Source organism: Triticum dicoccoides, chromosome 3B (assembly GCF_002162155.2).
Source record: "Triticum dicoccoides isolate Atlit2015 ecotype Zavitan chromosome 3B, WEW_v2.0, whole genome shotgun sequence".
Taxonomy (NCBI): Eukaryota; Viridiplantae; Streptophyta; class Magnoliopsida; order Poales; family Poaceae; genus Triticum; species Triticum dicoccoides.
The window spans coordinates 520,498,126-520,514,372 of NC_041385.1; the positions used below are offsets into that span (position 1 = coordinate 520,498,126).

The window sequence follows — 16,247 nt, forward strand, 5'->3', positions numbered from 1 at the left end:
TTTTTGGGTGGATTGTTGGTTGGTTGGTGGGATGGGATTTATTGGTGGACAAAACGTGGGTGCGTTTATCTCCGCAGGTCCCTTGACAGTCGAGTAATTGTGCGGTTTCATCATTTTCCTTTTTTTTTCTGAGCGACCTCTTTTTCATGCTTGGGAGTAGGTGCAACAAATCTTCAAAGCTTTCTTCACGACTCCATGTATGATGTGTATACTCTAAAAAGACATAACCCTTATAAAAACATGTTAATATTTTCTATAATGCTAATTCATTTGCCACGGAGCGACTAAATGCATAATGTAGTCTGGAGCGAAACTCACGAAGAATATTTACTCACGAAATGAGCCATTAGCCTATTAAACGAGAAATGGTGCTTTTATAAAAAAAAGTATAAAGGGATTGTACATAGTAGGCAAGCAATGTTCTTATAACGGATTCTTGGTTTGAATGCCGGCCAACAAACTTTTTATGATTTTAATCGGGTGACAATTTCTTTTGCAGAGATAAATGAAGTGAGGATAATTCACCAGCCATAGGTTGATTGGACAGCACGGGTCAAGATTAACACATCCACGAAAACATATAAAATTTCACACATCGGCGAGGAACAAGGCAAGGTTGTTGGTGACAAGGACGTGCATTTGACCTACATAAACCCCTCATCAACTGAGCTATAGAAGCGTGCAAAAGGATGTAAAGTTGGCATCGCAGAACGGATCATGACATTGCCTCACAGCTTACACAAGGCGCTCAGGAAGACTATACTAACCTAACCTGACTATAAAAGAGTGGCTCAAAGTATGTAAGAAAATAAAGACCAGTTGGAGAGCAGCCTTGTACACGGGGAGGCGCGCAAAGATAATCACAGAGAACTGAAGGGTGCGGATGAAAGACTGCCTAATCGCGCACCAATAATTCCAGGTAAAACCGCCCGGTCACCCGAAACGGCCGGATTGCCCAGCCGCGAGATTTCCCGCGTCCGCGAGAGGGAAAACAGCCGAGGTTTTCGAGCCCGTGCAACGAGTGGACCGCGGCGAGCTGGCGTCGTCAGTGGTGTGTGTCACGCGACTCGTACGCGTGCGTCCTGCTGCGCTGCCCCCTCGTCACGCCGGCCGGCCGTCCGCCCGTTTCTGGCTTTCTGCTTTGCCATGGTCTCCACGTGGGCGGTGCCCGTTGGACGCATCCTACTGTTGGGTGATGCTGTGTGTGGGCCCGTGGCGGCTCAGGTCCTTGCGAGCGATCATGGTGTATGTGGCCCCTGTGACTCTGGTGGGTCCGATGCACTGTTTTGACTCGGGTGACCGGTGGTCGGCAAGTTTTTCCCTTTTTCTTTTCGAACAACATAGTCGACTAGCTGGATCCGAATCATCCGATCTTTCCAAATATTTTTCCTCGCGGCAGAGAGTACAGCCGCCATGGGCCGATTGTTGTATCGCTGACTCGCTCGCGATAAGCACGATGGGCCGATTGTATGCAGGGCCGAAATAGCCTGCTCATTTCTCAAAACTACGGCCCACGACCCGGCCAGAATCACTCAACCGACGCACGCTCGTTTGTACACGAGCATAGAGCCCTCAGCTCCTCGGCGGCCCTCCCCTCGTCTCCGTCCGGGTCGCCACTCCCCGCCCTCGGAGCTCCCGGGCGGCGGCAGCCATGTACCGGGTCGCCGGCAGCCACCTCCGCGCTCTCAAGGTACCCTCTTCCCCCATCTGCCCGCCCCGCAGCAAACCCTCAGCGTTCGTCAGACAAACGAGCTGATTCCTCGGGTGGTGCTCGTGGAGTTGCTGCCGATTCATATGCCGTTGGTTATATGTTCGATTGGTCTAGCTTCCAATTCCATCACTTAGAAACGGGGGCTAGAGTGTATACGCATGGTGTTTGCTGCGGGTGCTGTGCTTGTTATCCCTCGAATAGAGAAGAAGGGACGCGGATAGTAGAAGTCAGGTGATTTCTGACAGACACCGAGCTAGACAAATTTGTGAGGTGATGTAAATACCAGTCTATTTGATCCACACTCCAATTAGAACCACGATCTGCAGGATGTGATTTTGGTATTTGAGCTAGTACTACTTATGTTGGGCTGTGTTACAACTCAAGTGAAAATACAAATAAGTGATACGGTTTCCACACTATGAATCTGTGCTACATAAACACAAAAATACATCTCTGGCGCATCCATATCATGTATCTGTGATACTGTATAAAATGCTTAAAACGTAGTTGTTGGCTATTTACTTTGTCATTATTAGCCTTAAGGGTAAATTGGGTCCATCAGATAGGCACAATCCGTACCTCCATCTGTCTGCCATAGACAGCATGTGCCTAACAAACTCACACTGCCAAGTGCCATAAGTCGTACACACTCATCAATGTGCTGTCAAACAATTGCCATTCAGAGGCACCATCATCAGAGTCACTGACAAGAACCACCCTAGTTTGTTGTTCCCTGTGATCCAATGTGCATCACTTCATACCAAGGAACTGCGCCCCTTCAATGATTATATGTTATTAGACAAACAATTCCCATGTCACCTCATTTTGTATCCCGTTCGACATTACACACTTGTTCACGTCTTTCCCTCTAACTAGTGCAAGCATCACCTCCTTTGTAACATGTCCAATATAAGAACACACGACTAGCTTTGTTATCATTTATAAGGAGGTCTAAACCTGTATGAACATCATGTCCTTGTGTCCATTACTTATTTCAGATCATACTTAGAGCATCGACAATATATTGTAGTTGAAACTCAAGGAGTGATATATGTTACTAGCCACACTTTGTTACTTTAAATTTACATATGGTGGGTTTTGCTTTGCAATTTGGTCCTATTGGTTTTTATTTTCACCTGTTGCCTGCCTTAACTTATGTATTTTGCACACAAGTTGGTTTCATGTTCAAGCTTTTCCGTTTTCAACCTTTACTTTTAGAGTTTTAGCGATGTTACCTGATGTTCTCGCCACCGCACAATTTGTTTCCTTTTTCTGCTTGCAGCAACATGGTTCTAGTAGGTTTGCTAGTACAAGTGTTGTGAAGCAGTCTTCTGGTGGTTTATTTGGTTGGCTTCTTGGTAGCAAGCCAACCCAGTTTCCAGCTCTTGATGTCCCTCTCCCAGGCGTCACCATTCCTCCACCACTACCAGACTTTGTAGAGCCAGCCAAGGCAAAAGTTACCACTCTCCCGAATGGCATCAAAATTGCTTCAGAAACATCAACGGTATCACTATGTGCCTGCAGATGTTTCAGTGTGTTCCTTTTTTTAAATATCTACATTGGGGTAATTTATAGGGACTTAACTGCAGAGTCCAGCAGCAACAGTGGGATTGTATATTGATTGTGGTTCTATGTATGAAACACCTGGTTCATCTGGAGCATCGCATCTACTGGAGAGAATGTCATTCAAGAGCACCACAAACAGGAGTCATTTGCGGCTAGTACGCGAGGTAGAGTCCATTGGAGGGAATGTTTCTGCAATAGCTACTCGTGAACAAATGTGCTATACCTATGATGCATTCAGGGCCTATGTACCTGATATGGTCGAAGTACTTATTGATAGTGTGAGAAACCCAGCATTTCTTGATTGGGAGGTTAGAGAGCAGGTATTCCATTATTTAAAGGTAAGCGCTCCAGGTTTACCCTTCATTGTATTAATGTCCTGTTGTCTTACAGCTGGAGGAGATGAAAGCTGAAATAGCTGAATTTTCTGCTAATCCTCAAGGTTTACTTTTAGAGGCTCTCCATTCTGCTGGCTATACTGGGGCACTGGCAAAGCCCTTGGTGGCACCAGAGCCTGCCATACATAAATTGGACAGTGGTGTTCTTAAGGAATTCGTTGCTGTAAGATTCATTAATCTGCCATCTACTCATCTTTGCTGTTATTTAGTTAGAAAGATTTTGTTTTGAAATCTGTATGCATTGAGGCATTTAGGAAAACTACACAGCACCCAGGATGGTCCTAGCGGCATCAGGAGTTGAGCATGATGTGCTAGTTTCAATTGCTGAGCCACTTCTCTCTGATCTTCCTGCTGTGAAGCGTCCAGAAGAGCCAAAATCAGTTTATGTGGGAGGAGACTATCGTTGTCAAGCAGACTGTCAAGTGAGTTCTTGCTGTTTTTCTATCTTTTGCGCTGTCTGGTCATGGTGATGTATCTATGATTTACTTCTATAGTTCTTACTTGTTCTCTCCCGTGGACAGAACACACATTTTGCTCTTGCTTTTGAAGTGCCAGGTGGATGGTATGAAGAGAAAACAGCTATTACTGTAACTGTCCTTCAGGTATTGGGGGGCGTTAGCAAATATTTAAGTGACTGTTATTTACGGACAAAATTCTAGACAAGCAGTTTCTTTTCTTCGAGGTTTTGTGTGGTTTAATGATTATCATATGCTTGCATATTAAAAGCGAACTACGTGTCCACTTTCCACTGCCCACTATAATAATAAGTTTTTTTCTGCAGAAGCTCATGGGGGGAGGTGATTGGTTCTGTACTGGCGGTGTTGGGAAGGGCTTGTATTCTCGATTATGTATGTCATGCCTTTCAATTCTATATCCCTGCCAATGATTCAAAATTAAATTAATCTAATTACTTTTTTTACTTTAACACTCTTTACATACAGCTCTCCGGATATTAAGCCACTACCATCAGATCGAATCATTCTCCGCTTTCAATCATATCCACAACTATTCTGGTCTTTTTGGAATTCTTGCAACAACCGTAAGCATCTTCTCAGACATAAGCTATCCTTCATGTTTTATCTATGAAATTCAAGATGTGAATAAAACTTTGTGATGTCTTGTATCTCCCAGAAATAGTTAATTTGTGTGCATTGCTATGTGGTATGTTTTATCCTTTCTGATTATTGGGTTTAATGGCATACAGTAATTAGTCTTACATGAAACGACATGACATGGAAACAGCTTAAGGCAAAGAAACTTATTGCTCCTACCTAGAGAAAAGATGCGTAGCCAAACAGCTAAAGGCCCCTCCAGCCAACATAAAGGCTAAAGTAGCTTGAGTAGGGGAAGAGTGGAAACTTTTGATGCCTTCAGTAGCAATAAGCAAATAACAAAAGCTAACTGTCTGGTACTTTTCTGGGGGCTATCCAGTTAGAATTGCGATATAATCTCTGCATACCAAAGAAGCATGTAACCTATCCTAATTTCAGCCATTTGGCGTGTCTGTTTATCTTACCTCCCGTCCATCCTATCACTATTTTGTCCAACATTTTGTATCGTTTTCACAGTCTACTTCTCCCTAGAACACAAACAACGCAAATAATGTGTAAAGGTTGAGTAAAGAATTGCCCAGACTCCAGCTGGTGTCGTTTCTTTATTTTCCTTTTGTAGTTTACTTATTCTCATGGTGCAGTCAAATGGACAAATTATTGCTTGACCTGGTTTCACACTTATGCACAGATCCATCATTCTACTATTTTTTATTTTCTATCATATAGTTGTATCTAATCTAACATGCTTTTGTGTTCTGTGATCACAGAGTCCAGATTTTGCCTCGAAGGCTGTGGATTTGGCAGCAGGGGAACTTCTTGAAGTTGCCACTCCTGGAAATGGTTTGCATCTTATTTGACATCTGCTGTGTAACGAATCATCTCTAGAACTAAATTGACCACTCATTAATCTTCCCACTTGGCTGTGTTTCTACTTAGTTACACAAGGACAGCTTGATCGAGCTAAACGGGCAGCAAAGTGTAAAGTTTTGATGGACTTGGAATCAAGAGTATGCATTCCTAACCCCTAATTGAATCCTTCAGACAAACTTTTAACTCATACCCCACTCTGTTCCTAAATAGGCATTCCACATGGTCTCAAATACACCCATTTGACCATTGCCTTTTCTAATTGTATGTTAATGGAACTTATATGAAATGGCATGTTATGGAAATTCTATTGATGATCTGCTAATTTGAATTTCATGTGACAAATCTTAGAAGTTGTATGTATATTAGCAACCAAAGTCTAAACTTTGACTGTGCTTATTCTAAAATATTGTCTATTTAAGAATGGAAGAAGCATTATATACTTAATACTTGGTATTATTCATTCCAGGCTGTAGCATGTGAAGACATTGGGAGGCAGGTTATGACTTATGGTGAAAGGTATGGCTAGACAGGCATCTGTAACTTACTCCCTCCGTCCCAAAATATAAGATCATTTTTCACACTATTCATAGTGTCAAAAATGATCTTATATTTTGGGACGGGGGGAGTAGCTATTAAAGTCAACTCCCCAGTGTTCATGATGTTTCACATTCACATGCACTAGCTATGCATTCAATCATTTGGAAATCAGATAGACTCTATTGACCAAAGTAGTGTTTTAAATAGCTGGCTATGCTAAATAGCGGCAGACCTCCAAATCAGCTATAGCGGGCTATTTGTACATGAGACCATTTAGTGGCACCCCGATGAAAAGGCTATAGCGGGGCTATAGCCGGCTATTTAAAACTACCAACTAGGCAGTTATTACGGTCTGATTTTAACACTGTTAATTTTATGTTACCTTCTCTTCTGTTTGAACTTTTAACAGTATTTCTCAACATTTACATATGTGCTTGTGTAAACATTGCAGTGCCCTTTTGAGGGGAAAGTATTTTCCAATTTATATGTTTTTTCTGAAGAATCAGCATGCTTACTAGTTTTGGAACTCAAATAGATATTCTTAATTTGTTCGATGAAATATATGAGGAGGTTTCATAGTTCACGTTATAGTTTTTCTGTATATAGTCCTGATGGTGGATCGATTAGGTAACGTTCTGTGCTAAAATGGAACTAAAAAGTCATTTAGTGCAGAATTTGGTTAGGGCATCTCCAACGTGGATCCTGAAATATGCCCAAAATGTCCGCGGACTGGTCTGGACGTCCGAAATTCCTCAAACTGGGGGGAGTTCTAGGGGAGTCCGGAAGTCCGCGGACATCGCCAACTTGGCCTCGGACCCCACCACAAACCCACTTTTCCCTTTCCCTCCCTTCTCTCTCCTCTCTTCGTTTGACAAGGGGCGGACATATTGTGGGTATAGTTGGAGTTGCCCTTAGGCCCATGTACAGAAAATAGCTATGATAACCACGACTTAGCGAGAAACTTCCAGTCTCGATCTGGGTGAAATGGCTTGGTGAACCAAGTTTGAGGTGGCTGTAGGGGCTTTGCTTCTTTTCCAGAGCTGCGACAGGTTGCAGTTATTCTTTTCCAGAGGATGCTTTGCTTCAGATAAGCCTTGTTGGGGCATTTTTCGAATTTTCATGCTGTTATTGTATCTATCTTGTGGATTGTCCAGTAGTTTATACCCAAGCTGAATGAACTTCACATCACCATATGAAAATCATGATATCAGAGTCCTCCAGTTGTTGATCCAGTCTAGCTAGAAATTGACCTTCTACCGCATTCTAGCTGGCAGCTGCATTGTTTGTGCAAGCGATTGATCATTTTTCCTTTTGTTGCGAATAAACACGTCGACCATATTCTAGCTATTACATGCAGTATTTATATACCCCCTCTGTCCCAAAATATAGTGCTTATTAGATCTTTTTGAAATCAAACTTCGTCAACTTTGACCAAGTTTATAGAATAAATTGTGAACATCTACAATACTAAGTCAATTTCTTTAGATTCATCATGAAATATTTCCATATGGTATATATTTTGTGTTATAGATGTACTCCCTCCGTTCCTAAATATAAGACCTTTTGGAGATTCCAATATTGACTACATACAGAGCAAAATGAGTGATTCTACATTCTAAAATACATATATATACATCCGTATGTAGTCCATATTGAAATCTCTAAAAGGTCTTCTGTTTAGAAACGGAGGGAGTAGATACTTTTCTGTATAAACTTGGTCAAAGTTTGTGAAGCTTGACTTTTGCGCAAACCAATGCACACTATATTGTGGGACAGAGGGAGTATACAGATAAATATCACTGTTTTGCTATGCTAATCTCAGGTGCAGGAGCTATTGCAGGACAAGCATTGTCCACATCTTTTTGTTACCTAGCCAGCACTTGATAGCTATAATATAAGGCTATAAAGTACCATTTCAACTTTTTCCTTGATTCTGAACCTCAGTGATTCAGCTTCCATGACATTGCAGGGAACCCATCGAGAAATTCTTGAAAGATGTCGAAGCAATTACTCTGAATGACATTTCTTCAACTGCCAAGAACATTATTTCTACACCCCTTACAATGGCATCATGGGGTGATGGTATGTTCTTACTAAGCACATTGTTCTTCTTTACATTTTTTGCCATCAAGTAGATTGTGCAACATTGTTGCGACCGTGGTCTTGTGGTTTACCAAAAAAATGTTTGTTTTGCAGTTACTAATATCCCAACCTACGAGTCTGTTAGCAGGAAGTTTCATTCAAAGTGAGGGAAAGCCCGTTGCAAGACATGTTCCGGCTGCACAAGATGTGCAGAGATGTGTAACTCTTGTGGCAATGGCCCTAACCACTGGAACCCACTGAACACATCGTTTTACTCACTGAACACATGTTAGTGGTGCTGACTGTCTTATTAGTTAGTACTATTATTTTCCTCTATTATGTACATATTTTGAAAGATCTGCAGCAGGCTTTAACTCCTTTTTTTTACCTAGTCATCTTGTTTGTTTGCATTATGCCTTAGCTAAGCCCTTACGGCTAGATTTATAAAGCATAAGAAATACTCCCTCTGTCGCAAACTAAGTGTCTCAACTTTGTACTAACTTTAGTACAAAGTTGTGCTAAGGTTGAGCCACTTATTTTGGAATGGAGGGAGTACATTTGAATAATTTCGACCATCTTTTCTTTGATGTAATAACGTGGGTTAGGGTTTCTTTTGCAGCGGGATGCCCGTAGAGAGACAACAGATCGGTATTTGCGTTAAAGAGAATTATCTGATGTTTGACAAACATTATTTTGCGGTTCAACAAGCATTTCTTTTGGAGCGACTAGGAGGAATGGAGGATGCTCACTACCATGGGCCCAAGCCTGCTCGCTCCTCCAATTTTCTTGTACATTTTTTTTCTTCGACATATGTGTGCTACATTGAAGCGAGCATTTGCCTTATGCAACAAATTTTTCTACATTAGCTCTTCATCCTTGTGTTTTTTCATAGGATACAAGAGTATCTTTGCAATCCTACTATTATGATTGGCTTCGTTTCTCATTTGAAATGTTTTATGAATGGTTCGAATTTATTCTTTTGGAAGGCACACATTGGCTTAAGTAAACACGTCAGGCTTCTCTCTCCATCCCCTCTTCTAGGTATCTTTTGTCATGTCCCTTAGCATCACATAGGTGCTATGGGATTAAATTATGTTTATTTAATAAATGATAAAACATGTAAAATAACAATTTGATTAGCTTAGAGTGGATGCAAGTTTAGCAGTGGTGCTGTTTTTTTAACCTTTAGCATATATTCCCAACAAAAACGTGGAATTGAAGTAGGATGATGAGGGGGGAGAAGTGGGAGAAAGATAGAGCTACATGTCATGGAACAGCCAGCTAAATGTCGTCCTTGAGGGCGGAGCTCCTTTTCAACAAAAACGTGGAATTGAAAAAAATAGGGACATTAGGGACAAAAACGTGGAATTGAAAAAAAATAGGGACATTAGGGAGGAGAAGAAAAAGGAAAGGTACAAACTCTACTTGTATGTCTAAAGGGAGAGGATGGACTTCAAGAAAAACAGGGCGAGCAAGGTTGATACTTGAGATGAATGATGAATCAAAGTTTGTTTTTTTCTTGCATGCATTGATGTCTTTGCACATGATGGTGATCCACGACATCATTATCCATGAGGCTAGCATCGGCCAACATGTCCTCAACTCCTCAGTGATCCATGCTATCCTCACCTTCTCTCTCTTAATATCAATGTCGTCCCTCGCCTTCATCTTCTCAAGCTCCATTCACTCTCATGCCTTCAACATCTCCATGTACATCCTCTGTTTTATCAGCTACTCCCTCCGTCCACGAATAAGTGTACATCTAGCTTTCGTTCTAAGTCAGTTTTAAAATTTTGACCAACTTTATAGAAAATAATAGTAACATATATGACATCAAATTGATAGATTATCAAAGTACATTTCAAAACGAATCTAGTGATACTAATTTGGTGTCATAAATGCTTTTACTTTTTCCTAAAAAGGTGGTCAAAGTTTTAACTTTGACTTAAGACAAAAGCTACATGTACACTTATTCATGGATGGAGGGAGTATGTATGAGTTGTTGAATTAGCTGTCGCCAATCACATTTGTTGTTGGATTGTTTGACTTGTTAGTTATTGTATTGTTGAACTGTTGTGTGCAATATTTATTGTTGAATGTGTAGTGAATATGATGAAAATATATTTCTAAGGGAAGTATATTTTTGGTCCCTCAACTCTTGACAGAGTCTAGATTTGGTCCCTCAGCTTCGAAACCGGACAACTTACACCCCCAATTACTAAAACTAGACAAGGTTCGTCCTTGGTCTCGGTTTTGGTGCTGACTCACCCCTCTTTGGACCAATGCTGACTCAATTTCACATAAAATTTCAAATCCATGAACTTTTTAAAATTCGCATACTCTTTTCAAATCCGCGTATTTTTTCAAGTTTGTGTATTTTTAAAAAAATTCACGTACTTTTTCTCAAATTCATAGACTTTTTAAAAATTTGCGTACTTTTTTCAAATCCACTTATCTTTTTTCAAGTTCACGTAACTTTTATCAAATCTGAGTACTTTTTCCAAATCCATGAACTGTTTTTGAAACACGTGTACTTGTTTCAAATCCGCATGCTTTTTTAAAACATTGTTCGAACTTGGAAAAAGTATGTGAATTTGAGTTGGCACGGTCAAAACTGGGGTGAGAGAACACCAAAACCGGTCAAAACCGTGACCATGGACGAAACTTGTTCGGTTTCAGTAGTTGACGGTGCAAGTTGTCCGCTTTCAAAGTTAAGGTGTCAAATTTAGACTCCGTCAAAAATTAAGACGGACAAATGAGGAGGCCCGAAATGAGGGCGCCGGTGTAGTGACATATAAATGGGGCTTGAAGCTTGATTGTGTGAATACATGGGGGCTTAAATTAGGCATTTGCCTTTGGAGATGTTCGGCAAAGAGATGATGGTGGCACATTTCTTCTCATTTATTCCAAAAGCAATGAAAAAGAAACTTCAATAAGTAGGAGTAGATGCCAGGCATGACCCGGCTCTATTTATTCCCACTGTGATCGACCGATGCATCCACAGCCGTCTGCCTGAGAAACAAGACACGATTCCATTCACTCACCTTAAATAATTGCCGCATAAACCATTTCCATCTCCATTTTCCATTTCATCACCACGAATTCACAGCAGAAAAACATCACACCGAAAAGCCCCGAGCCTTCTCCTCCTCCTCCCTCTTTCGGTCTTTCCCCTTCTCCACGCTTCGCCGCTGGCCGAATATTTAAACCTCCATCTGACCAGCTCGCTCGTCGGCTTCTGCCTTTCCGGCGAGAGGAAACGGTTTTCTTAACGCGCCAGCGAGACCAGACCACCCACTCGACTCCGTCAGCTTTCCAGCGCCGGGAGCTCTCCGATGGCGTCCCACATCATTCTCCCCAAGGAGGAGGAGGAGGAGGAGGTGGAGGAGGGGCTGGGCGTGGCGGTGGAGGCGGACCACGACTCGCCGGAGCCGCCGCGGTACCGGCACTTGCAGCCGGCCCAGAAGGCGCTCCCCTTCTCGGCTACGTGCGTGCGGATCTCCCGCGACTCCTACCCCAACCTCCGCGCCCTCCGCAACGCCTCCGCCACGAGCCTCCGCGACGACGACGACGCCTTCGCCAAGCTCGACGAGGGCGACTACGGCTACGTCCTCGACGACGTCCAGCACCTCACCGATTACCTCCCCGAACTCCCCGTGAGCGCCGCCACCCACTCCCCCTCCCCTGCTCCCGCTTTGCTCCGCTGCCGGATTTGGTGGCCCCGCGCCCGCGGTGGGAATTTCTATGAACTGCGGTTGTTGCTTGTCAGGGAGAGGGCGTGGTTTTGCTTCTGGATGCGCGAATTTCGCTTATGCTTGGCTTTGGTTCCTTCTGCCATTTGTGCTGAGCTTCGCCTTCACTGATTACGCAGCATTTGATGATTTAGGCGCCCCCTTACATTTTCCAAGTTTTTGGGTGTCAGTTTGTGGATTGGTTGTGCGTGAGATCCATTTTCGGACACTTACATAGTGCTGATCTGATGATCTTTGGCGAGTGACCCCATTAGCCGGATATGATCCGATAACATAGTAGTAGAACACTTGGAGATTGTAGATTCCTACCTAAATCAACGCTGTTTTGCGTGAGATTCCTACGATGAACTGGCCTCTTTGTTCATAGGTGACGCTTGTTAGATTTGTTGTTTAAACTTGTGGATGCCTGGATCGGAGTTTTGATCCGATCCGGGCTGAATGGAGTGTGGCTTCACTTTACAAATATTCGATTACCCTTTCCCAAACCACCTGTTGTGGTACTGTGGCATTTCAGGTGTAGTAGACAGAACAGGCCTGACATTCTCCTGTAGATCAGCTGCATATGCATTCATGGAATGCTGGATACATAGCAATTCATTATTTATTTTTGGCTTCAATTACATGTTAAAATGAAGTGAATCGATTTCAAGGTGACATCATGGGAATTAAGCTGACGGTTTCCTTTTTTGTCCTTCCTGACAGACTTTTCCTAACCCATTGCAAGATCACCCTGCCTATTCAACTGTCAAGTAAGGATCTACCATCAGTTTGCCGTTGTTGTCACCTGCGCAAAATCTCTTGTGCTCATTACATATCTGATAAGCTAAATGAAGGCTCTCTTCACATATTTACCAGGCAATATTTTGTCAATGCAGATGATACCGTACCTGAAAAGGTAAAAAAAGAGTCAAAGCAGATTTTTCGTACATTAATAATATGTTTAAGGTGGTAATTGGTGAAATGACATGTTTTTTGTGCCACAACAGGTGGTTGTTCAGAAGAACAGCCCACGTGGAGTTCACTTCCGTCGTGCCGGGCCTCGCCAGAGGGTATGATGCCTTAAATATGTGCCTATATCATTTAAGGGCAATGCATTGTCTACATATATCTGGTATAAATTTTGAGCCTTATCAGGTCTACTTCGAGCCAGAAGATGTGAAAGCATGCATTGTGACATGTGGTGGCCTTTGCCCTGGGCTCAATACTGTCATTAGAGAGTTGGTGTGTGGCTTATCCCACATGTACAATGTCAACGATGTCTTCGGAATACAGGTTTGTGCTGTTGCTATCCCAGACGACTGGTCCATGCCATATCTTTGTTTGGAAAAGAAGACCACCTTCCTTGATCCTTGTCCTGTTAAACATTTCCCAGGAATTAATAGACATTTGCATTTGCATTTCATGCCAGTGCGGAAGGAGCAAAATCCCTGTCATCTTACTTCAGATTTACTTAGGAAATTATTTCCACCGTACTACACTTATAATAACTGCATGTTCTGAAGTCCATGAGCTTCGTTGTGTCATATGAGTCTAGAATTTGTTCGATTAATGGGAACTTTGTGCCACCGTGTTTTTGCCATGACCGTGAGCAAGCATTGTAGTGCAGTGGTGAAAGCAATTTCTAAACTGTAGCTATTAAATCTATATCTATGCATGGTTCTTTAACTTCAAAAGCATTGTTCATTTTCTATTACTTATGTCGTAAGCAATTTTGTAGAATGGATACAAAGGCTTCTATTCGAGCAATTATCTTCCCATGACACCAAAAAGTGTCAATGATATCCACAAAAGGGGTGGTACAGTTCTTGGAAGTTCACGTGGTGGTCATGATACCCATAAGATTGTCGATAACATTCAAGATCGTGGAATTAATCAGGTATTTGTATGTTGTAAGCGTTGTTTATACGATCTTCCTTATTTCGGAAGTTGAGCAAATTCTGCATGTGCCCCTTATCTAGGTTTACATTATTGGAGGAGATGGAACTCAGAAGGGAGCATATGAGATATTCAAGGTAATCACTATCAGCAGTGTATCCACCACATTTATGTAGATATCGTCTTAAAGGCTCATATTTTAGAAGTCATTAATACATTATTAGAATATTTTTTAGTGAAAATATAATTGGAGTATCGACTGAGATGTTCACATTTCTTGACTCAGTTTCTAACTTTTGGAATTGCTGATAGGAAATCCGGAGACGTGGTCTAAAAGTCGCTGTTGCTGGTATCCCCAAGACTATTGATAATGATATAGCGGTAATATATGACTGCTTGCTTTTCTACAACAAAGATGCTTTTACTGAATATCGGTTGATTTTGGAGATCAGTATGCAGGGGATGTGAATTGATACTGATTATTGTAATATATTAATTCTTAGGTTATAGACAAGTCCTTTGGTTTTGACACTGCTGTAGAAGAGGCCCAACGTGCCATTGATGCCGCTCATGTGGAAGCTTCAAGTGCTGAGAACGGAATAGGCTTGGTGAAACTGATGGGTCGCTATAGTGGTTAGTTCTCTTAGTTCCTAGCCCATCCTAATATGGGTCCTTGCTGCTGCTGACTGATGAGTTCTTGAATCATTTGCCAACTCCCCCCTTGCTGTTTCTTCCTTCAAGGGTAGAAAAGCAGGCCAAAAAGGAGTTACCTTGTCTTTCGCTGATTTGCTCCGATTAACTAAAAAATGTTTAGTGGAATGTTCATTAAGTACTTATCCCTTATGCGTCACAATGGATTTTTTTTAATAATTTTTAGCTATTGCATTATGCAGTTCTTAGTCCTCAATGTGATGATTCCTTGCTAATGCAGGGTTTATTGCAATGTATGCTACGCTGGCAAGCAGAGATGTGGTAAGTTAGTGCCTTCTATGCATATCTGAGCTATTCCAAACAGCACTCAGTAATTTTTTTAAGCCTTATATTTTTCATTGTTTTTTTTTTACTTTGACTGTGTTAGATGAGACGCAGCACCAATGTTCAGATGTGTCATTCTTCTTCTCCATAATTTGTGTTATATTGGCTGGATAACCTGGATTTTTTTCCTTTCTTCTGTAGGACTGCTGCTTAATTCCTGAATCTCTGTTTTATTTGGAGGGGGAGGGTGGACTCTTTGAGTATATAGAAAGAAGGCTGAAGGAGAACAACCACATGGTCATTGTAGTGGCTGAGGGAGCAGGACAGGATCTTATTGCCAAAAGTATACCTGTAGCAGATCAGCTAGATGCATCTGGAAATAAGCTGCTTCTTGATGTTGGTCTCTGGTTGACTCACAAGATTAAGGTGAATATAATTTCTTTTCTAAAACGAGTTTACATGATATATTGATACTACTTTGCATGTATTTTGTGCATATAAATTTTCTGTTGACACTAGAACTGCTAGGATGTGTCACTTTGAGGCCGCCTTTGGAACATGTACACTAGAATTACTAGGATGCTGATAGCAAAGCTAATATCGCAGTGAACCTTCACATTTGTCATTGTTGCTTTCAGTCTTACCTCATACGGATTATTAGTATGGTGATATCAAAACAGGCGTTTTCTTGGACCTCACTTAAGAATTCTCTAATGTATACTTTGTCATTTCCTTGTAGGATCATTGCAAGAGCAAAAAGATGGAGATGACCATTAAATACATAGGTAACAATCTTTTGTTTGCGTCTCTACATCAGATTGTACAGTGGTATATCATTTTGTTGGGTGTAACATCAGCAGCCGGTTATTATTACTGACAGATCCAACCTACATGATCCGAGCCATTCCAAGCAATGCTTCGGACAATGTCTACTGCACACTGCTGGCACACAGTGCCATTCATGGTGCAATGGCAGGATATAGCTTCACAGTGGGAATGGTCAACGGCAGGCATGCATACATACCATTTCATGTAAGTATAACTTCCACATGCCCCTATCAAGTTACTTTTGACTATGGTGTAGTATGGGACTCTCGCTTCATCATGGAAAATGGGGGTATTTGCTTCAGGGCCATCAATATTTCATATGGCGAGTCATAGTTTCTGTCAAGGTTTAATTCTGGCATTCACAAATTGTGAAACGATGCGGCAAATGGCGATATTTTTTCTGCTTGCGTATCATTCCATTGATAGAAGAGCGAAAAAAATTTGAGCGAGAGCTGCCCTGGGGCAGTGACCTTGAACCCTGCAATCGTCATAGGTGGTAGCATAGTCCAAAACACAAGAGTATAACTTCGTCGCAGTGCCTTCCAAAGTCTGCAACTCAGAAAGCACCAGTCAAAATGCAAATGTTGTGACACTTTGTTTGCAA

At 41.9% G+C, this 16,247-nt stretch overlaps 1 protein-coding gene and 1 pseudogene across 2 annotated transcripts; both read left to right on the forward strand.

Annotated features, from left to right (window-relative positions):
* Nucleotides 1-1,539: 1,539 nt before the first annotated feature.
* On the forward strand, nt 1,540-9,156 carry LOC119276862 (mitochondrial-processing peptidase subunit alpha-like). 2 transcript variants are annotated; one of them, XR_005136833.1, is made up of 14 exons: nt 1,540-1,690; nt 2,994-3,215; nt 3,301-3,597; nt 3,668-3,835; nt 3,927-4,094; nt 4,194-4,274; nt 4,454-4,520; nt 4,614-4,711; nt 5,492-5,564; nt 5,661-5,731; nt 6,061-6,110; nt 8,101-8,213; nt 8,328-8,501; nt 8,833-9,156. XR_005136833.1 is itself a non-coding variant. In XM_037558034.1 (13 exons), the coding sequence occupies exons 1-13, from the start codon at nt 1,652-1,654 to the stop codon at nt 8,378-8,380; spliced, it is 1,500 nt and encodes a 499-aa protein (XP_037413931.1). In that variant the 5' UTR covers nt 1,540-1,651; the 3' UTR covers nt 8,381-8,673. The 2 variants fall into 2 exon arrangements, 1 of the variants encoding a protein (XP_037413931.1); XM_037558034.1 differs by lacking the exon at nt 8,833-9,156 and having other exon boundaries at nt 8,328-8,673.
* Nucleotides 9,157-11,262: 2,106 nt separating this feature from the next.
* The window catches only part of LOC119276863, a 7,309-nt pseudogene continuing 2,324 nt past the window's right edge, over nt 11,263-16,247 (forward strand).

Coding starts and splice junctions, on each gene's coding strand:
- LOC119276862 (XM_037558034.1), top strand. CDS start 1,652: ATGTACCGGGTCGCCGGCAGCCACCTCCGCGCTCTCAAG. Junction 4,095..4,193: donor GTTGTCAAGCAGACTGTCAA/GTGAGTTCTTGC, acceptor TCCCGTGGACAG/AACACACATTTTGCTCTTGC. Junction 4,275..4,453: donor TTACTGTAACTGTCCTTCAG/GTATTGGGGGGC, acceptor TTTTTTCTGCAG/AAGCTCATGGGGGGAGGTGA.